Source organism: Zootoca vivipara, chromosome 7 (assembly GCF_965207765.1).
Source record: "Zootoca vivipara chromosome 7, rZooViv2.hap1.1, whole genome shotgun sequence".
NCBI classification, from domain to species: Eukaryota; Metazoa; Chordata; class Lepidosauria; order Squamata; family Lacertidae; genus Zootoca; species Zootoca vivipara.
Window position 1 is genome coordinate 65,982,263 of NC_142590.1, and position 27,300 is coordinate 66,009,562.

The following is a 27,300-nucleotide window of genomic DNA, read 5'->3' on the forward strand; positions in this document are numbered from 1 at the left end:
TTTTTATGGAAAATAGTTCAATTAATTTAAATCATAGGAGAAAATGTATTTGTAGGCAGACGACTTTAAATCCGCTGATTTTTCAACTCAAGTAGCAATTACAGCAGGGGTCCCCAAACTTACCCGGCTTCGGCTCGGTTCCTCCGGCGTTGATTGCGCAGCCGGCCGGAGGGCGGGGAAATGCGCTCCCATACGTGCGTGCACTTGCTTTTTCCAGCACGGCACTGGAAATGGCTTCTGCGCATGTGCAGACGTCATTTTTGGCGCACTTCCGGGGTGGCGCGGCACCAGAAATAGCTTGTGCACGTGCATATGGGAGCGTGTTCCACTGCCCTCCGGCCTGCGCATGCGCACAAGCTATTTCTGGTGCCGCACTGCCCCGGAGATGGGCAACCGCACCGCGGCACGCCAGTAAGAGCGGGCGGCGGCAGAGGTCGTTGGGGGCTGCACAATTGGCTCGCGTGGGCCGCATCCGGCCCCTGGGCCGTAGTTTGGGGACCCCTGAATTACAGCCACATGGAGCAGTTTGAGGGGAGATAAGAGCCTGTGAAAGGGAAGGGAGGGCAACGGGCCAGTCTGAACACCACAAGTCTATATGCATGTCTTCTAAGGAATAAGCAGGCACCCCCCCCCCCTCCAATTGAACAGTTCTATTTTGTGCTTTTGGTCTGTAACGGTAATGTTATAGTAACAGTGCCTGTGTGGGTGTGGTATTTGAGGCAGAGATTTTCAAAGAACTGAAACACTCCTTTTACGGGCTATAAGCCTCATTTGGGAAACGTATGGCTGACTTGCAGATTCTGTGCTACATATCTCTGGAATCCTGTGAAGGCCAGCTCCTCTTTGGGAAACAAGGTGTTTCTAGTCCTCATTGTGATGGAGAAAGCTTGGAATTGTGGTTGCTGTGTTGTAAAGGCAAAATGACCTGGAAACATCTTTGTGTGCAGATTTTAAAAAATGTGGCTACAATAGCAGCAGTGCCTTGCTCGAGGAGTGTGCTCCCTGTGGAAGTTCAGTCGGTGCCAACATTGTACAGTATAGATTTAGGAGCCAGCTGAAAGCTTGCTTTTTTGCACAAGGTTTTGTATGATCAGTGTGTTTCAGAGTTCTATTTTGAATTAACAAATTAATACAACATTATTATATAGAAAATAACAAACAGAAGGTTATTTAGATATTATGTTTTTGTGCAGTTGCACCATTAGGGTCTTCAATGCATTCTCTTGGACCATTATGCTCTGCTTATTCAACTTGTTTTCACAGGCAAAAAGACTGTTAACAACATTGGAGAACCTATGATCTAATGCAGGGATGTTGAGGATGCCCTCAACAGATTGCCTAAGGGAATGTAGCCCTTGGCTGAAAAGAGGCTCCCTACTCTTAATGGCCCTGTGGGTGAGCCTAGGGCTTGCCGGTCAGAAGGTCGACGGTTCAAATCCCTGCGGCAGGGTGAGCTCCTGTTGAGTTCGGCATTTCTCCTGCATGCGAAGACAATCAAGTGCTGACCCACCACTGTCCACCTGCTTCAATGGGTGCTTGGGGCTCAGAGGACTGTGATATCTAAGCCTCTCAGAACATAAAGGGCACAGTCCAGGAGAATGATCTCCTGTGCTTTCCTCTTTGAAGTGAATGGGAGATATGCAAGAGCAACAGAGCTCGCATAGGAGACCTTCTTGTTGAATTATGCCCATGATTTTGCAGTGCACCTGAAAGGTGAATAAAATATTGAATAATTCTTTTAAAAGACATGAATGGTAGTTTTAAATGAAGAAAAATGATAGTGCTTTTAAAAAATCTACTTGAAATTAACGTTATTTCAACCCGTGTTAAACCTTAAGCTTAGTGCAATTTATTATGTCACTTGAATAAAGTTTAGAAATATGCTGACTCAATGAGGCCTCATCAAACTTTAATGACTTTTTATATGCAGGCTGTTTCCCCTCCTTCTTATACGATGCTCAGGCGGTAGTAAGGAACATCTTTAATGAGATTTCAAGGTGAATCTTTATAAATATAGATCAGGTTGTCATATATTGAAGGATTGTGGTTTTAAAGCAAACACTTAATAACGTGCTTGATTTTTCACACTTCCGTGAGTTGTGCTAAATTCAGTAGAATGCCTTGCAAGGTGTAAAGTGTGCGTTTACAGCAGAATGGGTCCTGCATCCTCAGACTTGGAAAATACACATGCCTGATCCTACATGCATGACCTTGAACTTGGAGGAGTGTCGTATTTCATGCTGCCTCATAGGTTTTGTCAGATGGTGCTTGAGGTTTGGAGGCAGCCTTGATTTTGAGGGCCTTTAGCGGGTGGCCCTGTAGGTTAAACCACTGTGCCGCTTGGGCTTGCCGATCGAAAGGTCAGAGATTCGAATCCCCATGACAGGATGAGCTCCCATTGTTCGGTCCCAGCTCCTGCCAACCTGGTTCAAAAGCATGCAGTGCAAGTAGATAAATAGGTACCACTTCGGCGGGAAGGTAAACAGCGTTTCCGTGCGCTGCTCTGGTTTCGCCAGAAGCGGCTTAGTCATGCTGGCCACATGACCTGGAAAAACTGTCTGCGGAAGCAGACGAATGCCGGCTCCCTTGGCCTGTAAAGCGAGATGAGCGTCGCAACCCCAGAGTTGTTCGTGACTGTCAGGGGTCCCTTTACCTTTACCTTTAGGTAAAAATAGCCTTCCTACTTTGCAGCGTAGGAGTACATTGCTGATTTATTTTTATTTTTCATTTGCTAAATAACTTGATTGTTACTCTTTTTTAAAAAGATGGTGTTGGTGGTGATGAAGTATGTATAACTCACGAATAGGATTAAGGGATACTTTTGCCTGAGGGATTGTACACTTGGAATTTCAACACTCAACAGTTGCTTGAGGTCGAGAAATTGATAACAGCTGGTTTTGGAGGAAATCAGGGCTGCTGCTGGCAAAGGAATTGGGCGTGATAACATATTGACCACCTAGTAGTGCAGCAAGAGCATAAGAAAAGCCCAATCAGACCAAAGGCTTCTCCAGTCCACTCACAGCTAGATTTATTTATTTATTATTCGTACCATTTATTGACCATTGTCCCATAAAATACCTGTACCTTGAAGCAATAGATGCTTATGGGAAACTCAAAAGCGGGACTTGAGGCAGCAGCCCTACCCCACTCATGTTCTGCCAGCACATAGCCAACGATGGCCCTGTAAGCCACAATAATGAAATGGAACCTCCAAATTTAGAGGCAATCTTATATGATTCCAATAACTATAGTTGGGCAATACCATTACTGTATTAGAACTAACCCAAATGTCACAAAATAGCAAGCAAGCTCTCAAATTCCTCACAATTCTTCCTCAGGCTTTCTGTCCCTATGGATTCCTCTCAGCCCCTTTTAAGGGCATCTAGCTAATCACTCCTAGCTTTTTCAGACCTGCTACTAGTTACTATGGTCCCCAAATACTACCGTAGTTTCTTTAGTTTTAGGTTGAATTTGTTGCAACAATAGGGGTTGATGATTCTCTGTAGAGCTTCCTTGGAGTGCACTGTTAAAACCAAGAGTAATGTCTGCATGCTGAATTATTATACACAGTACACTGTTTGCAGGCTACAGCACCTTATGCAGAGGGCTGGTCAGTAAACTCAGTTCTCAACTGCATTAACTGAGTTCTGGTAGCGGCGGTAGTGCTGTAGTCCATTCCTCTCTTTATTCATGTGTGTCCTCATGGAGCTGAATATTCAGTCTGGCCTTTTTTTTTCTCTTGAGTTTGCCATCCCAATGCTAAATGCCAGTGGGACTTGTCTGCCTGTCTGCAACAAGTTTAGTGAATTTCCAAAGCTATGGATTACGGATTCATCAGTCTCAGACACATTTAAAGTTACAGTGGTGCCTCGCTTAACGAATGCCCTGCTTAACGAAATTTCCGCTTAACGAAAGGTTTTTTCTAGCGGAGCTTGCCTCGCTAGACGAATGCGCTTTATGAAAAATTTGTCTAGCGAATCGCGGTTTCCCATAGGAATGCATTGAAATTCAATTAATGCGTTCCTATGGGCAAAAAAAAAAAATTCAAAAAAATTCAATGCATTCCTATGGGATTCGCTAGACGAATTTTTCGTTATAAGAAAAGACCTGTGGAACGAATTAAATTCGTCTAGCGAGGCACCACTGTACTTTACAGAATGTGGTTGGCCTGTTTGGACTGCTTCCCATAAAACAGCCTCCTCTTTATCCCATAGTTTTGTATAAATTAGTTTTAGTATAAATTATTTGTTGATGGAACTAACTTTTAAGTAAGAGGAAATAAAACTCCTCTGCCCCTCCAGGAAAAAAAAATATCTTGGCGATCAGTGCAGAAACAGTACATTGGTTGCTGTTCAAAGAAATACGTTGATTACTTAAAAGCATTAGAAGTGTAATAAACATATATTCTGTTAGGTCCCTTCTTGAATTAAAGTATACATTATTGAGCTTTAAATGGCTGTGCTCAAACAAGAAGTCTGCTCTAAGTCAGTCTTTGCCAGTCTGGTGCCCTCCAGCTGTTTTGGACTTCAACTCCTCTCGGCTTCAGCCAGCACGCCCAAGTTGTCATCCCAAACAGCTGGAGGCTACTAGGTTAGTGAACGCTGCCAGAAACCCTGGTTACCATGAATGAGCAGCTAGTGCAGTCGGCTGAATTGTTCACACTGTGTTCCTTCGCTACTGCCTGGGGGTTTGCACAGAAAATGTCATTGTGAACAAACCAAAGCTATAGCCTTAGCTATAAAAGGAAAACTGTCTTCACATTATTGTGCAGGTGTAGAAGGCATCACTATGTTTAACAGCGAAACTCAGGAACTGAACGTGTGTAATTTTAAATAGAGTGCATACCGACTTAAGGATCAGCAGGAAATTGGATTTTATGGCTATGTTTTATACATACAATGTTCAGAGTTACTATAAACCAACATATATCCATTATGATAGGGCACCAGGTGCTATGATTGTAACCAAAATATTAAACTATTCTATTTGTGAATCGGTATACAACTCAATATATTGCATATTATATCCTTTACTTTTGCATACTTAAAAATGTACTACGCATTTTTTTAAAAAAAGAAAAGCTTTTTAATGATTTAAGCAAGAACCTATACTTCAGTGGCATACAAGAATAAAGAAAAGCAATGCAATTAAATAAAAACGAAAATTGAAATACACACACAAATGCAAATGTGGGTCATTTCATTCACAGTTCCTATTGTGTGGACAGGGGTAGTTGTGTGTGTGTGTGTGTGTGTGTGTGTGTGTGTGTGTGTATAAAGATACTGTCCTTGAGGTCTTATGATAGTCCCACTTAAAGCTGAAAAGTTACAAAGTTACTAAGAATTCCAAATAGCAGCATGTTGTTGTTGTTTAGTCGTTTAGTCGTGTCCGACTCTTCGTGACCCCATGGACCATAGCACGCCAGGCACTTCCGCAGTTTGGTCAAACTCATGTTCGTAGCTTCGAGAACACTGTCCATCCATCTTGTCCTCTGTTGTCCCCTTCTCCTAGTGCCCTCAATCTTTCCTAACATCAGGGTCTTTTCCAAGGATTCTTCTCTTCTCATGAGGTGGCCAAAGTATTGGAGCCTCAGCTTCACGATCTGTCCTTCCAGGGAGCACTCAGGGCTGATTTCCTTAAGAATGGATAGGTTTGATCTTCTAGCAGTCCATGCGACTCTCAAGAGTCTCCTCCAGCACCATAGTAGACACGTCAACATTTTTACCATCATTAATGTATAAAATATTTCTTGCCACATTGTTGAAAGTTAATTTGTTTTTGTTTGTCCTCTACTGTGCCTTAATTTTTGAGTTAATTTATCTGCAGCAGCATGGGCCACATTTGACTGTACCATAAATGCTTATTTAGTCTCTCTAAATATTTCAATTTTCTTGCAATAACCATCCTGGCAGCTGACAATAAATATAGAATCAATTCTTTATCCAAATCGTCTTCATTTGGCCCATCACATATCCCCAGTAATGCTGGCAAAGTGTCTGGTTACAATTCTTGTTTTGTTATTAAAATAATTTCTAAGAACACCATTGCCCAAAAAGCTGCCACTGGGGGACACACCATAAGTGAAAGTATAAACCTTTACCCCCCCCCCTTTTTATGGCCAGCAGCATTTTGGAGACAGATTGGTTCACAATTCTGAACCTTCGGTGCAGTTTTCAGGACCAGAACAAAACAAAAATGTTCATGTGAGATTCTTGTTCTCATGTAGTCTGCCATGTATGCACTTGAGGCTTAAGAAAACCCCCACAGGGAAGATAAACATGTTTCATGGCTCTATAGACATTGGCTCTGAGCATGAGATGCTTGTACACGTTACATGCAAATCTCTCTTTCTGTCTCAGAGGGGTAGTGAGTGTCTGAATTATTCTGATCAGCCAGGTCTTAGTAAAGATGTAAAGATACCAGTTTTTAGGGAGATTATTTATGGAATACAGTAATTGGACTTGCCATTAAGAGCACTTAAATTTGTGGTCTATGGGAAATTTTCTGGTGCTTTATTTTTCCATAGAAAAATGTCTTTTTCATAAGTTTATTAGTAGCAACCAATAGATGCCAATGGCAAATATAATAAAAGGCAAGTTTGGCAGCTTCCAAAATTATAATTACCGGTAATGTTTTTCTAAGGTGATTATCCCTAGCAAGTAGGTAAGTCAGAACATCATCCACAGTTTTGGGGGGTACTAACACTTATTAACATTTCAGCAGTTTTTAGTGCTCCCCCCCAATGCAAACAATGCAATGAAAATACAGCGTACATGCTGTTGTCTTTGAATTTTTGCATTCCAAAAGACTTTATTCTTAACAGAGCATTGGAACCGCATTAAATGCACTGTTAATTTCCTCCCTTAAATATCTCAGGCCAAATTGTATTGTATTGGGACAAAAAATTGGGGCATTTTTAAAGCATGGTTTACTAAACACATGTAATAAACATGGTAAATTTGATCACTCTCTAGGGCATCAGAAATTTTCAGTGCAAATTAGCCAGATTTGTACGGGAGGGGGGGAATGTCTTGGATTTTATTTTACAGCTCAAAATTTTCTAGAAAACCCACATTGCTATCCATGGACCACTGCACAAGCGCTTCATTCAGGTGATCCACAGAAAGGTTGTAGAGCAGTGAGCATATTGGCACTTTTATAGAATCAAATAATTGTAGAGATGGAAGGGACCACAAGGGTAATCTAGTTTAACCCCTGCAATACAGGATTTTGCCCTACACAAATACTTTCCCCTCCCGATAACAGAGATCTCCTGCACATAGTTTTGCTCACAAAACAGGCATATCCATTGCATCCAAAGTGAAAAACTGTATTAAAATATGAATCACGTGTGTTCTTCGATTTGTGGAACAAAAAAAAGTTTATTAAGTGGCCTGGGGAATTGGTGGTTTTAGAGGAAAGAAGTTATCTGGTAGCTGCAAACTCACTTGTGCTTCTCATTGAAATGAAGGACTATTGTCCATATGGCAAATAGCCCGAGAAGCAATCCTCCTGTTTTGACCCTTGAAGAAAACTTAGATAATTTTCATAACAAAAATTGTTCTGCTAAATTTACAGAGAATTGAATGAGTGAGAAATTTTGAATGGTCTATATTTTCTGAATGAGGACAGAATGTGTGGCGGAGGTGGTGAAATTTTTTAAAAATATGGCAGAACCAATTAATCATTTATGTCAAGTGATTAAATTCAATACTCTGTAAAAAATACTTTTAAAACTGAATAACAAAAGTTGTGGCCATTGGTTTGCAAGTTCCTTTAAAAAGAGTTTCCTCTGTTACTTTGATCTACTTGTTTCATGAGCTCCTGCTGGTTTAGATATTGTACTTGGTATGGCATTGAAATGCTATTTTACAACCTTGATGGATTGATTATGCTTGCTTTGAAATCAGTAACTGTAAGTGTACCCTACTGATCACTTTAGATCTTTGGCGGCCTTTAATACTGTTGATGGTGGAGGACCTGCTGTGCTTTTACAAGAGAATTCTGGAATGGTGGTGGTTGATATTTTCAGGGGTGCTTCTGAGGATGGTGCTACAGCTTCTTGAAGGGGCCTCTCCTTCTTGTTCAAGATACATGTAAGAACTCTGGGTGAAAGGGAGTGGAAATCAGTTATGCCTTGCATAAGCTCTGCTCTAGCTTCCTTTACCATCTGAACTGGCCCTGTGGTTTCAGTGCTTGCTTTAAGATCCCTTTATGGAAAAGCTCCTAGTTTCAGGTAAGCTGATGAGGTAAAACTAAAGGAATGGATTTGTGATCTGAAGCAAGGGAGGAGGATTGGTGCATCTATGAAGATGAAGTTTAGCCCGCTTTTGTCAGCTTTGTGGCCTTGGCATGGTCTTTCAAATCCATTGCTGGGATTTTTTTTTGTAGCAGTTGCCATTCCACTCTTCATGTTGTGTATTGTTGCTTTCTCCTGTTCTGGCAACTTCTAACAGCATCTGTGCAACTTAGCTGACTGAGGTGTATGCATACATACTGTGTACATGCAGAAAATGAGTCAGCCTGCCTTCTCTCTTCTGATAAGAGTTACAAGCTTGGTGGATCAGGGGAATGCTGTGGAGATAGTGTATCTTGATTTCAGTAAGGCTGTAGACCAGGCACCCCCAAACTTTGGCCCTCCAGATGTTTTGGAATACAATTGCCATCATCCCTGACCACTAGTCCTGTTAGCTAGGAATCATGGGAGTTGTAGGCCAAAACATCTGGAGGGCTGCAGTTTGGGGGTGCCTGCTGTAGACAAAGGCCCCCATGATATTCTTGCGGAGAAGCTGGTAAAATGTGGACTGGACAAGTAACTGTTAGGTAGATTTGTAGCTGGTTGACTGACTGACCAACCAACCAACCCCAAAGAGCATTTACTAATGACTCTTGATTATCCTGGAAAAAAGTGATAGGTGATGTGCTGCAGGTTTCTGTCCTGGGCCTGTTGTTGTTCGACATGTTTATAAATGACTTGGATGAAGGAATTGAGGGGATGCTCATCACATTTGCAGATTTCTTTATTGATGGAGTCTTTGAAGCAAGCACTATCCTTGAACTTAGAGAAGGTTATGATAAATATACAGGGTGGAATTCAACAGTGTTCTCTTCCATCCATGATTCTGGTGGTTGTCCTGCAAGGTTCTGGTGGTTGTCCTGACCCTGCTCCCATGCCAGTTTTGGGGGTGCTAGGAAGAGGGGGGAAGCCTCGTGTTACAAGCAGAGCTCATTGTGCAGGGCTTCTGCTGGCATGGCTGATTAGGTGAATCTTGCCCATTGATATATTCTTATTCATTATTTATTATATTAATGAACTGCTTCCCATGAAGCACCCCAAAGCATTGTACAATGCAGCAAAAAAAAAAATGTACACAGAACAATAGCCCTGTTTAAATATCCCCATTTCAAAAACTTCCTCTTTCTTAATTCCGATCTTCCAATAAGCAGGGATCAGGAACCTGTGGCTCTTCTGATGTTGTTGGATTCCAGCTCTTATCAGCCTCAGTCAGCATGGTCAGTGGTCAGGGATGATGGGGGTTGAAACCCAACAAACATTTGGAGGGCCACAGCATCCCCATGCAAACCTGCTTTCTTTTACATACTTCAGTAGTTTAATCAAAATAGACGTGCATCACGTGTACAGCTAGCTTCTTTTGGTGCAGTATTTGGGTTACCTTGTTGCTGAATTTCAGTGTGATTTGTTTTAAAGGGCAGTGTACACACAGACATAGAGCCCAAGCCCACTTTCCCTTGGGCCAGCACATTTTTGCATGCATGTCGGCTGTGAGCCTGGTGCTTTGATTGCCTTGCTGCCCTTGCGACTGAGCTGCTGTTTTGTTTTCTGCTTGGCACAAATCCCTGCATCCTTCTGTGTGCCCCAACAATGGAAGGAAGGTGGGGCATTGGGGAAGGGAGTGCAGAGAAAGCGGGGCCTGTTGGCTTCCTAGGAGGCCTGGGCCACATCCTGCTAGGCTTTGCGGCTCTGATTCCCAAGGCAGCGAAGTGAGAACACAACAGAGCTGCTTTCTTACTCTGCCACGCTGGAGTTTCAGCTTGGTTTCCCACAGCAAATGCACACACACACACCCACTCTGTACAAGAGCCCAGCAGCTGCAGTGTAGACGTAAACAGAACTTGCTGCAGAATGCTGTGGAGAGGAGGTTTGCTTCCTCCATATCTGAAGTCGCTGAATTATCTCTCTGCTGCAAAACGCACCTGTCCCTCTCTCCTTTCAAGCATCTTTCAAGCAAATTCCGGGGAAGGGGAGGAGACATTCCTCTGTGGAATTGCCTGGCATGGCTGGCTGCATCTTTCACAGAGAAGCCCTTCCCCCACTCCCCTTCAGACCACAGGAATGTTGTTGTTTGAGTTCCCACTGGATTGCACCACAGATACCTTGCTTTCAAGTGGCAGCCGTTTTTGCTGGCCAAGACATGTCCGGCTGAGCTGCCCTAGCTGTGAACAAAAGCTGTGAGCTTTCCTCGCAGACCTGAGATGCTGTATGCATCTCTGCTTACTTCATGGAATTGGAGAAGGGCAACAAGACAGGTGGCGATGCTGCAAGTGATGTACATCAATTAACAGCCTTGCTGCCAGCCAAAATCTCTGATATGGCAGCTACACCTGCAGGTTCCTGTTAAAAGCCCTAACCTGTCCAGGTTGCTGTTTTGCATATAGACCGAGCTTCGGCAAGTTTTCCAGTATTGTGGGTTGTATTGGAAATACATTGCAAGTCATAAATGGCATGTGTAAATGTACTATTCACTTCCTTATTTTAAGTATATTTACCCCATTTTTCTTGCAAGCAAACACATTTAAATTTTTTAAAAAAACAATGCCTTCCTTTCCCTAAACATCTGAGGCTGCTAAGAAAGTCACTGCAAAGCACCAACAAAATGCCAAATTACAAAACTGAAATAAGTGTGAGAGAAAACATGACCCATCATAACAGCAACATCATAAGACCAACCCCCTGCCCCCAATAAACTGTCATCCCAAAATGGCCACAATATAACAGAAGATAAAAAATAAATCAATGAGAAAGGCACTGGGGGAAAAACATACACAAAAACCAGCCATGGCCAAAATTTAAAGCCAAAATGCCACCTTTCCCATGACAAAAAAATAAGTTAACGGCGAGCTGGTAGTTGTTCATCAGTATTCCAGAGTGTAGAAGCCACAACAGAAAACACTCATGTGCCCAGTCACTGCATTATACTTGACAGGGGGAATGTGGAGCAGAAGTATCCAATATGGAGTGGAAAGCTTGAGGAAGAAACATAAGGGTTTAGATCAGGCATCCCCAAACTTTGGCCCTCCAGATGTTTTGGACTACAATTCCCATCATCCCTGACGACTGGTCCTGCTAGCTAGGGATCATGGGAGTTGTAGGCCAAAACATCTGGAGGGCCTCAGTTTGGGGATGGCTGGTTTAGATGGCTTTTAAGGTACCTAGGTCTCAGGTTGTTTGGGGTTGTAAAGATTTGGATCAGCACATTGAATCTAGCTCAGAAACTAGAAGGTAGCCAACACAGATCAGATAGAACATTTAACTCTGGTACTATTTGCCTCATCCCAGACAATAGTCTAGTGACAGAGTTTTAGTTTCACATAATTAATGTCGTTTTGGATATTGATGTAGTGAACATGGAGCCGCAGTCGTTGGTCTTAGTTTGTACTGCAAAACTTACTCTGAAATTGCTGCTTCAAAAGCAGAATTTAAAATAAGATAGTTGTCATATATCTGTTATTCTGCTATCAGGATGTTAGAATGTAAAAGTGGAGCAGCTTATTGGCAGAGCATCTTATATAATCCTTGGTATCCATTGAATTGTGACACTGGAAGCATTAGAGTCAGTGCATAAGTGTGCTGAATTGCTTGCAAGATTACTTTCATTGTCCTGTGTGTGTGTGTGTGTGTGTGTGTGTGTGTGTGTGTGTTATTGCAGGGGGTTGGGCTAGATGACAGTTCTGATAGTTGATAGTATTAGCAATCACATATTGCTTTTCTGCAATAACATGGTATGTATCCCCAAACTGTCCATAATCTGCATTGGGACAATATCTGTATTGGGATAAACCATAATGGCAGCGCAGATTCTGGAGGGCTAGTACAATGTGGTTCCATTGACTCATATCTGTCAGGATTGATGCTGCCACGTTCTAAGACTTAGCTAAAACCTCTGACCAGTCCCAGCTTGATGACTGTTACTGATGGAGACTCTGCTGTGTCTGTAAAATTGCCATCTCTCTGTGTGATATTTTTCATTGGGAAGCCTGCTTAGTTCAGGCTTGATTTTGACTCAATAAAAACAATTCGTTTGGGTGGTTTGTACATTTGGAAGTATAGCTTTCACTAAAAGGTGCTGGGAAGGAGTCAGGTGTATGGAGTCAGGGGCATAGCTTTAATATTCAGTTAATTGGCGGTGTGTTTGAAAGGACACCTTGGTTCTTTGAGGGAAATTAGTATGCTTTGTGGCAATTGAGGAGGGATGCTTCTAGCTGCTGATTGGATGGCAGAACATCTGTGTGCCCATGAATTGGCATTAAAACAGTTGCCATAAAGCAAAGACAACGCTTTTATGGACACAACTAACTCTGCAGCCTGTAAAAAATAGGCTTTAAAATGCTTGTGAATGTTCCTTCAGTGACCTGAAGATTTAATCGGAATTGGGCAGGATTTTGAATGAGATGTCCAAGGCCCAGGTTGTGCAGCTGTTCAGTTTTATTCCAGTCATTGTAACTATTTTACACATTAACCTTTGCTTCTCTAAACAAGGTATCATTTAGGAGTTTTTGAGTCTGCTAAGTTTTGGAGATGTGATAAATGTTAACACATGTGTAACACTGGGAAAAGGCCATAGCTCAGTGGTAAAGCACATCTTTTCCATGCAGGTTCAATTCCTGGCATTACCTGGTGTTAGTTCTTTTAAAAAGATTTCAGGTCTCAGGGCTGGGAGCTGAGATCCTAAGAATCTGCTGCTATGAAAGAAGATGGTGCTAGGCCAAATGAACCAGTACTTTATACTCTGTATAAAGTAGTATGCATGCTCTTCTGTAGTATTGTTTGCAAGTGTATGTGCATGGTCTAATTGCAGGTGTGTGTATAATTGCAGGTGTGTGTATGTGAGAGTGTGTGTACATGTATGTGTGTGTGACAGAGAGATAATGTGGGAGCAGTTGCATGTTTTTACAATGGATTAAATCAGGGGTTCCCAAACTAAGGCCCGGGGGCCGGATGCGGCCCAATCGCCTTCTAAATCCGACCCACGGACGGCCAGGGAATCAGCATGTTTTTACATGAGTAGAATGTGTCCTTTTATTTAAAATGCATCTCTGGGTTTTTTGTGGGGCCTGCCTGGTGATTTTACATGAGTAGAATGTGTCCTTTTATTTAAAATGCATCTCTGGGTTATTTGTGGGGCATAGGAATTCATTCATATTTTTTTTCAAAATATAGTCTGGCCCCCCCACAAGGTCTGAGGGACAGTGGACCAGCCCCCTGCTGAAAAAGTTTGCTGACCCCTGGATTAAATTGTATTTCAAAATCTAAACATTAAAAATATCTATTCATAAACAACACACACACACACACCACTCACACATGAAAACAAAGTTCACCACAGCCAATCACAAACAAACAACCACACCCCTAGGCCAACCCCAACCTCTCTTGCCACCAAAGGAATGCAAGCGAATAGTAAAGAGAACCCGCACAAGCAACACTGACAAACCCCCACACATACATTAAGTAGAATAGAAACATTGCCACCCGACCCCACCCCTGCTCACCAAGCCCCCCTCCACCTCTTTCCCCCTTTTCTTCCTAATGTAACACTAATGTCTCAACAAATGAAACTGATCTGTAGAAAATGTAACTTGAGAAAAAAAGACATTGCACATAGTTCATCTTCAGGTTTTCTCTGGCTGTTGGGTGAACTAAAAACAAAACAAAACAATATGTTCAGTAGCTGGTCCATTTTTTAATGCCGAATGTGTCTCAGTATAGGTGTGTTGATGGGAAACACAGCAGGCACAGATTAGATTGTATGGAAACTCAAGGGGTTTCCATACAGCGCCAACCCAGGGCACATTGAGCCAAAGGACGCGGGTGGCGCTGTGGTCTAAACCACTGAGCCTTTTGGACTTGCTAATCAGAAGGTCGGTGGTTTGAATCCCTGTGACGGGGTGAGCTCCCGTTGCTCTGTCCCAGCTCCTGCCAACCTAGCAGTTCGAAAGCACACCACTGCAGGTGGGAAGTAAACGGCGTTTTCGTGCGCTCTGGCACTCACCAAGAATTTTCTCACCAAGAATTTAGGTAAGTATTGACAAGAAATCATTGCCGTTCTTAGTTTCAGATAGCTGCTAGACTGGTGTGATGGCAATTAGCTGCCCATGTGCACCTTGTCTTGAACTTCCTGGAGAGATGGGAGAAAATAGTGGTTGTTCTGAGTCTCTTCCCTTAGTAGCCTGATCTGTTGTCTAGGTCATGCCTTTGGGATGATGAGTTCATATTTCCCTCACCTTGTTGTATGTACTAGGAATCCTATGGGGATCCTCTTTGTTGCTCTGTTATTGTTGGCATCCGTCTGTCTCGGGAGACAATGGAGGAGTTGCACTTTTGCAGGTGAAGTCACAACTGTTGGAATATTTCAGTGCCTGCTGTATGGGATAGACATGCTTTGTTGCAGCTGGGGCACATGAAGGCATCCGGTTGTGCTTCTACGCTCCTTCCTGCTCTGTATAACAGAAATAATACATGTACATTTGGATACTACAAGGGGTTTGAGTGGCATTAACAAAATACTTCTGAGTGAAGGCTTTCTGACAGATTTCTGAATACAAATTCATGGAAGCTAAGGTTATAAATGGATACTGATGGTTATGTGCTACCTACTTCCAGGTTCAGAGACAACATCCTTCTGAATATCAGCTGTTGGGATACAACAACAGTCTTGGTCTCAATTCCTGTTTATCAGCTTCCAAAAGATTTCTAGTTGGCTGCTGTATGAAAGAGGATGGTGAACAAAATAGGTATTTTATGCATGCATGCATATATACAGACAGACAGACAAACAAACAAACAAACAAACAAACATACTTTTATTTGCATGCCACCTTTCCATAGTTCAAAACATGATCAAAGTGGCTTACAACATGAAAAAATACATAACCTCAACGCAATGAAAGTAGTCTTAAACAACAAATTAAACATTAAAAAATGCAAAACCAAACTGAACAATTTGCTGACTCTTCTTATGTGTCTGGGCTTATAAGGTGTGTACTGGTATGATTTTTAGCCAGCCACAAGAACCCCAGAAATACTTCCTCCTCTTCCTCCCTCCTTTGGCTGGCCCCTTGCACCTCTGCCTTCAGCCTTATGAAGTTCAACAGGGTGCGCATTTTGCAGATGATCCCTCTGCCGTAGGAATCCTCTGATACAGAGTTCCAGATTCCAGCTTGACATCTGGTGGCAATCTGACTGCCTTGTGGGGTTTTTTATAATTACCTTTGCTACCAGATGCACTTTTTTTATTTGCAGTATTTCTGCACTAAACTTTTCTTGAGGTCAGTGCCAATATGTGTAAATTGAAGAGGTAAAATTTCTCGAAAATTATTTCCAATAGAAAACGTCGATTTCTTAGAGAAATTGGTTTTGTTTTGCAGTTGGTGTAGTTTGCTATAGTTCTAATAAATTAATGTCTTAAATAGTGTTTGTGACTTGACAGGGTGGAACTGTGGTGCTCCTTGGTCACAAAAAAGCAAACTATGGAAGAACCTGTTACCATGGTATTTCTAGTGTTGATCCGAGTGATGCTCTCTTCTTTATGGGTTCTCTGTTTAGCTGGGCTTGCACCAAGCTGTACGGTTATTTTCTGTTGTTGTCCCATATGTATGTTTTGAAAACACTATAATTCACATTTATTTGACAATAATTGGCCATGTATTTTTGATACATCAGTCAGATGCCCAAGTCGTATGTTTCTTGTACAGCATGATGCACTGGCATAGAAGCCATATATTCACTGGGTGCAAAATGAGTCTGACTGGATTTGGTGGGTGGTGTGGAAGGTGGTGGGAACATTTAATGCCTATATTTTACCAGCTCCACTGGGAGTTGGTAGATTTCGGGGCCCAGTTTAAAGTGCTAGTATTGATCTTTAAAGCTGTGAAATGTTTGTGGCCAGTTAATTTGACATACTATCTTCAGCAATAGGAACCCACCCATGCAGTTACAAAGCTTTAACGTCCCGCTTTGTAAAATTTAGATTGGCGGGCATAAAAGGCACAGCTCTTTCAAATGCAGCCTCTCCTCCATGAAATTCCTTCCCAACACATCTGTGTGTATGACCCATCAGTACAGGATTTTAAAGGGATCTTAAATACCCACTTATTGCAAGCTGCTTTTTCATAAAGATTTTATGAGCTGCTGAAATTGTTTGAAATTGTTCTAGCTGATTTATAACGGCACATTGCTGGCCTAAATATTGTTTTAAAGTACTGTGTCAAACAGGTGCTTTTAATGAAAGGTATGATTGTATGATTATTTTATGTAAGCTGCTTTTTCAGGGCTTTGCTAAAAACATTTAAGTAAAATAAATTTAAAAAACCAGCCAACCGTGCTTTGGAAGTATGCTTTCTGTTCCTCTGCCTGGAATCTGCTTGCTCTCTGCACTCTGTTGTCCTTTCTTGCTTTTGTATGTTGCCTACCTTTTGTATGGGAGCTGTTGTCTTTCAGGTGTTGCTTCACCCTGTAGAGACCATGTCATTTCCTGTTTCTCTTTCCATCTGCACTTTTGCATCATGAAATGCTAAGGGACAGAGAACTGGCATGAATCTACTTGTGCCCATTAACTGCTATCCTCTTCCCCTGGTATTTGCACTATTGCTGTCAAGAATGTGTGTGTCAGATGTTGTATGGCCTCCCACAAATCCACTCTGGAGAGCCCCCAGAACAGTGTGGGGGTGGAAGATTGTAACTGACAAGCTGAAATTCTTACACTGATGGAACAATTGTATTAATGCGACATTGAGTTCCACCCAATTACTTTTTCTCACATGCTTCTTCTCCTGGTGAATATTTGCATGGAACCCTTGTCTGTAAATGGTCTCCTTACGTCTGTAATAGCCCTACCCCTAAGTGATGGGGAAGGGGACCCAGGTGGCACTGTGGGTTAAACCACAGAGTCTAGGGCTTGCTGATCAGAAGGTCGGCGGTTCGAATCCCTGCAACGGGGTGAGCGCCCGTTGCTCGGTCCCAGCTCCTGCCCACCTAGCAGATTGAAAGCACATCAAAGTGCAAGTAGATAAATAGGGAAGGTAAACGCCGTTTCCGTGCGCTGCTCTGGTTCACCAGAAGCAGGTTTGTCATGCTGGCCACATGACCTGGAAGCTGTCTGCGGACAAACGCCAGCTCCCTTGGCCTATAGAGCGAGATGAGCGCCGCAACCCCAGAGTCAGACACGACTGGACCTGATGGTCAGGGGCCCCTTTACCTTTTAAGTGATGGGGAAGAATAAATAAATTTGGGCCAGCCAGATGACATCACCACCACCACTTTTATATCCCATCCTTACCCAAGGAAGTTCAAGGCAGCACACATGGTTCCCCCATCGCCATTTTATCTTCATAGCAAATGACTGGCCCAAGGTCATTGAGTGAGATTAATGGCTGAATGAGGATTTGAACGTGAGTCTCTCAGAGCCTAGTCCAGCACTCTTAACCACTAAACCATGGGTGGGATTCACCTAATCACTCCTTTCAGCAGAAGCCCTGTGCAATGATTTCTGCTTGTACAACAGGGCTTTCCTTCTCTCTTCCTCTTTCACCTCCCAAGGGTGGGTGGGAGTCAAGAGAGCCCCCAGAACAGCATGCAGTGAGAGGAGAGGAGACCATTCCATTTGGAAGGCTCCAATGCCTGTACTGATGGAATGATTGGAAGTGTGCGATATTGAATTCCACCTTATGAGCCTTACCATTAGAACAAGTTCCACATGTCTCATCATCTGGTGACTGCCCAAACCACGTGATATTGAGAAAACAAGCAGGGAAATAGTTTTTTTGAATCTGCTCTTGGGAGCTAAGGGCTGTGCCTAGATTCAGCAAGTAGCAAGTATCTTGTGGAAAGTTTTTAAACCAGCCTTCTCTACCCACACTCTCCCACTCTGCAGTAACAACATTGGTTTTTTTGTAGCTGGGAAGAACAGTTTTATTCACAAGAGTAGCTTGCCCCAAGCTAGAAATAACTGTTTGCCTTTTAGAAGAACTATATGCACTCCCTGCTCCCTGTTGCAGACATGCCACTCTCTACCATGGGACTCAGCAGAGTGTGTTGAATAGTTATGGATCCTTCACCTGAATGTGCTATCTGTTAGTATCCTCTCTTGCTTCCTGTGAGCTTGCCTTTTCTTTTTACCCAGGATAACCTTCCTTGCAAATTTGAGCTTCGTCTACCAGGTTACCCAGTTTGTACACTGAGGACTACAGTGGTACCTCTGGTTATGAACTTAATTCATTCCGGAGGTCCGTTCTTAACCTGAAACTGTTCTTAACCTGAAGCACCACTTTAGCTAATGGGGCCTCCTGCTGCTGCTGTGCCGCCGGAGCACGATTTTTGTTCTCATCCTGAAGCAAAGTTCTTAACCTGAGGTACTATTTCTGGGTTAGCGGAGTTTGTAACCTGAAGCGTTTGTAACCTGAGGTACCACTGTATAGCAGACACATACTAGGAGGGATCACCGCTAAGTTCCAAATTTTATTAACAAATTTGGGTGATCATATAGTGGATCCAGTTGGAGCCCATTCAGAGGTGTGGGTGGCCATAGCTTAATCTGGACCTGGAGGGTTTGAGTGGGTATCTTGGTCATGAAGCAAGGCAATACAGCTTTGTTGACGAGAGAAAGGCAGAAGGCCAGCAGTCCAGGGGTTTTATGCTATCAGGTGGCAGATACTACATGTACTTCCTTCTTTCTGTATCTGAAGAAGGCTCCCTGGCTTTAGCACACACAGCTCATAGTAGCTTTTCAGGCTGGGTCCAGCCAAGGCCTTCAGGCTTCTGCTTCAAGCCCCAGAGTCCCTGAGGTTATATTGCACCTTAAAGGTCTAGCTTTACTTTTAGAAATCTGCGGTGGACAAATTAACAGATTGTTGTTGTGATATGAATACATAATGGCATACAGACAAGCTGCTAGTACCAAGATTAGTACTGTAGTACTGCTAGCACGATTATGATTTCAACTGCAATGCAGAAGTTGTTTGTGCATCTTTTTGCTTGTTTGTTTTTGCAAATCTGGCCTCGTGGGTCTGAATGAGTCACTTTTCATAGCTGAAAAGTACGTGATGGGTAAGAGATCTTTGTCAACTTCTGATTGAAATCTGCTGCCAACGGTCCAGCAAAACTTGGCCGTGGCTATACAGTGGAGCATTTGTGGTCCTTGCATTTCTTACTCTGTCAGCTGTGTAGCTTGAGGCTACCATGGATAGTATCTGTTCTAAAGTAGATTGAAGTGGATTTTGTGGATTCGGTAACAGCTTTTCTCCTGTATGTGTTATGTGTCTCTGAAAATTCCCAGGAGAACCCAGACGGAAAGGATGCATAATTGGAACTTGATTTTGTTTCAGCCTCGTTGGAGGAATGTGTCACACTTGGGAAAATGAAAATAAATCAAAGAGAGCAGGGTAATAGGCAGATGCTTCAATCCCAGCAACGGTACTAGCAGAGAGTCGGCTACTTAGAACAGCCTCAGTGATGATTCACTTGCCCAGTCTGACAGTCTCACCTGTTAGGAAATGTTTCTTTCTGGCTGTGTTGAATGTAGCTTGATGCTCCTGCTTCTGCTTCTGCTTACGGGGTGATTTTGCATCTTGGTAAGGAATATCAATAGTATTCTGAGTTAACATAAAAACCATCATGGAATGAAGCATAAAACTCTGTCCATTTCTAATAACTGGCAATGAAGTTCAAATTAAACAATCGAAAAACTTACGTGGTGCACCAGCAAAAACATCCTTATCTTCATGAGAAAACCACAGCTCCATTAGAAAATTAGGCCGTCTCATTTGAGATTAAACAGAGATTTTAATCTCTGGATATTTAATGCAGAAGTGGGGATGTTGGCATATTTGCTTGTCAAAGTGTACAGGTGGATCTTAAATTGGGATGCTGGGAAGTTTTGCATGCAGGAATAGTGTAGTAAAGGGCCAAAATCTGGCAGCTCTTTTAGGGATAGAGGATAGGCACGTGCTTAGTGGTGATGGGAAAATTCATGTCCCTCATGAGATGGCCTGCCAAAGTACCACTGTGAAAGTACACAATTGGTTATTGGAGGTCAGAAAAGAAGGTTTGGGGCACAGAGAAAAACCTGCTTCGTAGGAATGTAGCCTTTATCCCCATCGAAGCAACAACATGGAGGCACAAATGAATAGGTTGTAAAGCAGGATGAGTTAGGAAGAAACATGCAGAAAAAAATAGTACTGATGATAGATGAAGAATAATAAGAAAGGAGATATACAACTGGGACTTAAGCTCCTGGACAGTAAGAAGATATTGTGGCAAGTAAAGCTGCATAACAAATGAAGCATTGCTCAAGTGGTGTGTCGTGATTTTTGCAAATATATTCATTTTTCTCCAGCACTGTGCCCAGTTTTGCTAGTTTACAGCAGAAGGCAGCTGTGCACAGTACTGATGGGCAGGAACCTGAGAAATCTTACATGTTTGTGCGTTTTTAGTTAAGGTGATGAATTAACTTTACATTGCATAAATGTACAAATAATGCTTTTAAAATGACTAAAGCGTGGTTTGGATGCAGCTACTCTATTCTGCAAGAGTGGAGTTACCTACTGATATGGTCTGCCCTCTGAGACTTATGGACTCTGATGGCTTCCTGAATGCTGGGAGGGATTTTCTAGCAGCAGCTAACATGGCTAAACCTCAAGTCTCACTTGCGGAATGGTGAAATGTGCAGAGCCGTTGACACGATTGCTCCAGAGTACAATTTGCTATCTCTATGGAGTATGTAGGTCAACATGGTACTCTAGTGACCAGCATGTGACGAAACAAGAGGGTCAGCAGCTAGAGCTCAGGTGGCATACATCTTAGTACAGACGAGGTTGCACCCATTGGGACTACCATGTGGTGGTGAAGAAAGCTTGCTTCTCTGCCACCATCACATCCATCTGGCAGATGAATGAGGTTTTGTCATCCAGGCAAGAGAACATTGCTCTGACATCTTTGGAGACCTGCTGTAACAAATTTACAAGGCACTTTACAGACAAAAATGTTCAGATTTGGACAGTGGTGGTGCCCAGTGCACTGTCCATTTCATTTGTACTGGATCATTTTCAATTATTGTGGCCTGAGGATGTGACCAGCTGCTTGAAGGACTGTATCTGGCCACCTGCCCCCTTGACCCTTCCCCCTTTTGGCTTCTTAGAACTTAACATGCTAATGCTCTGCAGAGGTTTCCAGTTCACTTCCTGGCCTAAGTCAGTGTGCAGATCTTGTCGTTTAAAGCCTAAAAAGCTTGAGACAATATTACCTGATGGATCTCTTCCTCCTGTACTAAATTGAATATTGAGAGGATCTGCTGCAAGTGCCCCCACCAAGAGAAGTTATGTGGTTAGCTACCAAGTGAAGGGCCTTCTTTGTAATGGCACTTGGTTATAGAATGCCACCCCCAGAGGCAATTGCCTGGCACCTTCCTTGTGGTCTTTTCAGTGCCAGGTGAATATATTTGCAATCCCCTGATTTTTAGATCTGGTATATGTTTTTAGTGATGCTGTGTGTTCTATCGCTGGAATTTTTATTCTGTGGTTATTTTATTTTATTATAACACTGGGTAATATTTTATGTTAGACATACTTAGACTAAGGCCCATTGAAATTAATGCACGTAAGTGGATTTACTCTAATCAATATTGGATATCACTCACCATTGTAGCAAATTTTAGGCTCTTGAGCCCAGAAATGCTGGACGACCCAGCAAATCAACTTTGCTGGGTTGTCCAGCATTTCTGGGCTGGTGCCATCCTGTGGAGACTGGGTAGCTTTGCAACCTTGTGCAAGCTTGAGTGAGAAAAAGAAAAAAGATGGAGAGGTTGCCTAATGCTTCCAGGAAGCCGAGACAATCCTCTCCTTGCTCCAGACATGCCTTCCTGGGTTCCCTGACCCCACCTTTCTCTGGCTTTGCTGAGGCATTATTTCCATAACTGATTCTCCCCTTCCCACTCCACCCAATTAAGATGGCAGTAATGAGGCCCATATTATGCATGCATGGTGGAAATTTGACCTGCAGAAAATTCCCAGCATGCTGTGCTCAACTAGCCTGCTACTTGTTCTCTGGCTTCTTCCTGCTGCTGTGTTGCTTGCCGTGTTCTTTGTCACATGGCTTTCGCCTCCTAGCTGGGGAGCTACTGTGCGGCTGTAACCACTTTGGAGTAGGAAAGCAAAAGAGACACAAAAGAGATCTTCGTTGCTTATGGGAGCAGCATCAGCCCAGTTTCTCCGCCTGAGCAAAAAAATGCTGAGCGTCGTTCAGAAGGGCATTGATATTGTTATTCCAGAAGCTGTAATGATCTCAAAATTGAGATTTAATTTTTATTATAAAGAGATGTGTGTTGGATTTATTTATCCACAATACTGTAGAAGAAATTAACAAATCTGGTGGCCATAGCCTTTTTGGTCTGTTCATCGCTCTGCCCTAGCAATCAACCAGCAACTCTAGCTTTATGGCAGCCAGTTTATTTCATTTACCATAGTTACTGAATACATTTACTGTGGTACCTCGGGTTACAAACATCTTGGGTTACAGACTCTGCTAACCCGGAAGTAGTACCTCGGGTTACAAACTTTACCTCAGGATGAGAACAGAAATCGTAGGCTGGCGGCGTGGAGGCAGCAGGAGGCCTCATTAGCTAAAGTGGTGTCTCAGCTTAAGAACGGACCTCAAGAACGAATTAAGTTCGTAACCAGAGGTACACTCTGTGTGTGTGTGTGTGTGTGTGTGTGTGTGTGTGAATAATAATAGTAATAATAATAATAATAATAATAATAATAAATTTTTATTGATTTTCTTTTCTCATAACAATTATTCAATATCATCATTTAACATCCATTTTCTACCCCCCCCCCGTTGACTTCCCCCAACTTCCATTTCTGGTTTGTTACATCAATTGTTACATTCTGCTGTTTATACATAATGTTCTCTTATCACTAATTATATTTCTTGTTCTCTGTAAATAAAGTTGTAAATGTTTATTTAAATCCATCCAAGGAGTCCATGTTTATTTGTTTTTGTTTCTGCAAGTAACCATTATTTTCTAAAGTCACTATTGTCCTTTTCACGCAATTTGTCCGTATACCACTGTATAGCTCACCTTTCCTCCAAGGAGCTCAGTATATACTTCTCTTCCCCATTTTATTCTCATGTTATCCCTGTCAAGCTAAGAGGCAGTGGCTCTGCCCGGGGCCACACAGTGAACTTCATTGATGAGTGAGGATTTGAACCTTGATCTCCCAGTTCTTAGTCCAGCACTCTAACCACTGCACCACACTGGGTCGCAGTGTGACCCAAGCAACGCCCAACAGTTATCAGTGTACAGTCATACCTCATGTTGCGTCCGCTGCAGGTTGCGTTTTTCCAGGTTACGAAGCATTCTGTGCGCTTCATGCATGCACAGAAGCGCCACTTGGGTTGCAGACTTTTTGGGGTGCGAACAGCACCTTGGAACGGATCGGGTCCACAACCCGAGTACGTACTTATATTAATTGTTCTTTTTAAAACATACGAACAGGAAGAGGTGCGGAAAGGAGGAAAAAGAGGGAAAGAGAAAAGATACAGTTTGGGGTGTAATCAGTGTTCTTTTTCTGGAAAAAAAGTTGGGGGAACTCACCACGAAGTTAGTTTATCACGGTACCAGTCACAGTGGCATTCCACACACCCTCACACACACAGCAGTGGCTAAATGTAAGATGTGATTAATAAACTCAAGCAGACAGTGATTTGAATTACAGATGGCTCAACTTTATTGACTATAGATATAGGTGGGTTTTTGGTTCAGGCAGTGGGCATATATTCATCCCTGGCCCCTGGACAAAAAAAAAGTTATTATTTAATTTAAAAATGCTATAAAAAAACCCTGGATTTAATAGTGATCATAAATGCCTTGGGTCATAGCAATTTTTTGTATTCAGAGTTTGGAACTATTATTGTTGTTGGGCCTGGGCACAAGCAAAAGAGAGAGACAAGCAGTGTAAGCATAGAGTTCTGTGTATACTGCCAAATGTTTCTAAATATGTATTTGCGAGTTGCTATCTGTCGAAACAGGATCTTCAGTCAATTGAACGATTGAGGATGGAGACTCTTATGAAGAGCCCTGTTCTTTTGCCAGCACTGTGAACTGCACCACCCATTTCAGTACTTGGGAAACTGAAGTGAGCTTGGATTTGGTTTTCACCCATCCAGGGCATAAAGTTCAGAAGGCAAAGTAAATCCCTGTTTTGGAGAGATCAACTCCAGGGCTGAAACCAGAGTGGGTGGGCATGACATTTAGAATTTATTGCTCTGCAACACAAATTGAAGCAGGGGTAGAGGTATTTGAGGGTTGCTTGCAGTATCTAGCGGGACACAGGTGGCACTGTGGGTTAAACCACAGAGCCTAGGGCTTGCTGATCAGAAGTTTGGCGGTTCGAATCCCTGCGACAGGGTGAGCTCCCGTTGCTCGGTCCCAGCTCCTGCCAACCTAGCAGTTCGAAAGCATGTCAAACTGCAAGTAGATAAATACGGACCGCTACAGCGGGAAGGTAAACGGCGTTTCCGTGCGCTGCTCTGGTTCACCAGAAGTGGCTTTGTCATGCTGGCCACATGACCTGGAAGCTGTACGCTGGCTCCCTCGGCCAATAATGTGAGATGAGCGCACAACCCCAGAGTCGGTCACGACTGGACCTAATGGTCGGGGTCCCTTTACCTTTACCTTTACCTGCAGTATCTAGCACATGGCCTCTTTTGCATCTCAAAGAGGCTGGATTTCCAGTTGACTGTACTTGTTTATAGTCACCAAACCAACCCTGTTAGTGATAACCCCCTGCACCCCTTGAAATGAGCTCTGGGAAGGTTGGGAGAACCCCCAAAACAGCATGGAGAGGGAGAGTAGAGGGGAATCACTCTGTCTGGCAAGCAGCAACGCTCATACGGTACAAATGGAACATTTGTAACTACACGATATTAAATTCCACCCACAGCATACACATAATTGAACTTGGCATATGGCTGATTGTCATGTTTCTCGCCAGTCTTATTTCAACACTAACTACTACACCACTCTGTCACATGTATTGTTTTGATATTTAATGGATACCATTTATTTCCTAATTGTGCTGCTGGGCTGACTGTGTCTCTTTTGGTTATGTCCCATTCCCTTCCAGGATTCTGAAATGAGAATGGCCTGGCTCTGACCCCAGAATGTGCACATTCTTCTTTTCTCTGCTTTCCAACTAAACAAGATCCTTCATCCCTCTCCTCCTCAAAGAAGGCAATGTATTGCTTTTGGAGAAGGTAAATGCATGTTTCTCAATCTGCATAGGTATGGGAGAGCAGGAAGTGGTCTCAAACTGTTGCAGGATTTTTATCAAGCAGGTGTTTTCCAAGTGGGAAAGGATATCTTTTAATTGGTAGAGTAATTTCTTTTGTTTCTATAAAGCCCCAGTATTAATAATAATAAAAAAATAAATTATTTGTACCCCACCTATCTGATTACTTTGCATCTCAAGGCAATTCCACACATTGCATAACATCTAATAGTGTTTATACTCAGCAGGTCACTAACCAACTCTCTCCCTCTCTATTTAGTGTATCTGTCCCCCCCCCCGCCCCATTAAATTTTTAAATGTAGAATTAAATAAATCTTAGACATATCATTAAGGTGCATAATGTATGAGGTTCCCAAAGGATCTGAATGGCTAAGGTTTGGGGGACCTCCTCGTAACACTCTGAAAAATCCCTGTTTGACATCACAGGGATGGACAGACCCTTGATTAGCCTTCAAGGGGTGCGGAGCTACCATCTTCCTTGACCATAGACAATGCTGAGCGGGGCTGATGGGAGTCCAACCACATCTGGAGGATGCCAGATTCCCCATCCCCGCTGTAGAATTATAGGTGTAAGGAGGAGGTTTCAAGTAAAGACCCCTTCTTTACTTGAAACTTTATCGTCTGTTTAACTTGTTGCTGTTTTTTTCTTCCTGTTTTGTGGGATGAAGGTTTTGTTGGGATAGTATGTAATAAATTTTAATTTTTAAAAATTATTGTCATGTAGATATTTGTGTAAAGGCATGGTCCTCACAATAAACAGATATGATGATGAGGAAGTTTCAAATCGTTATCTATATCTATCATCTATCTATCTATAGTATGGCTCCCAGTCATGTAAATTGATGCCTCAGGATTATCTGTTTAGACTCCAAAAGGCTCTTCCTTCTTGAGTAATACAGAGTATTTCTGAGCAAGACTTATATCTGAGTGTCACAGCTCTTCAGAGGGGGTGTTGTATTAAAAAGACTTTACAAGCAGATCTTGAGTGCTTTCAACATTATTGTGACCTTTTTGTCTTGCGATTTTACAGAAGTAATATACTCCCCAAATTTGATGATAATGAAAATACAGAAGAAAGAAAAACAGGTAACCCTTTCCTTTGTCAATCTCTCTCTTTCTTTCTCTCTCCCCCCCCCACCCCCGTGTGTGTGTGTGTGTGTGTGTGTGTGTGTGTGTGTGTGTGCGCGCGCGCTCAAGGGAGGGAGAGGGAGAAGCATTCCCTAGAGTCATTTATCCAACTGGATTTGAGGAAGTTGAGTCCTTTTTGCCATATGGTGAAAGGAACCTCCTTAACAACCTTAGTTCCTGTGGGCAGCAGAATCCCCAAACCTCTTAATGTGAATAGCTTGCTTAAATCTAATCCCACTATCGTGCAGTTTAAATCCTAGGAAGTGTTATCATAAGATAAACAATTTTTAAAATATACATGCAAGCCCATAGAGAGTTACAGTTTGTTGTTAAATTCCTTACTGTGGTGTAGTGGCTAAGAGAATGAGTTATGAATCAGAAAGTCCCTAGTTCAAATCTTGCCTCTGCCAGGAATCCATTAGGTGACCTTAGACAAGCAATTCCTTCTCGGCCTCAGTCCTCCTTTCTGCAAAATGAGAATAATAATACTGCCTTACCTTACAGCAGGGGTGGGGACCCTTTGGTTTGCCAAATGTTGCTAAACTACAACTCCCACCTTCCCTGGGCACTGCCCATGCTTGCTGGGAC

At 42.7% G+C, this 27,300-nt stretch overlaps 1 protein-coding gene across 12 annotated transcripts in view; it reads left to right on the top strand.

The window, feature by feature from the left end:
• The window catches only part of CHD6 (chromodomain helicase DNA binding protein 6), a 101,453-nt gene that overhangs the window by 12,936 nt on the left and 61,217 nt on the right, over positions 1–27,300 (top strand). For 7 of the 12 annotated variants that reach the window (XM_060277235.2, XM_088674500.1, XM_060277238.2 and 4 more), the window contains exons 2-3: positions 25,420–25,549; positions 26,615–26,670. In XM_060277235.2, the coding sequence (XP_060133218.2) occupies positions 26,638–26,670 (33 nt within the window). In that variant the 5' untranslated portion in view covers positions 25,420–25,549; positions 26,615–26,637. Of the gene's footprint in view, positions 1–14,902; positions 15,034–25,419; positions 25,550–26,614; positions 26,671–27,300 lie in introns of all 12 variants that reach the window. The other 5 variants (XM_088674495.1, XM_088674496.1, XM_088674494.1 and 2 more) reach the window with 2 other exon arrangements.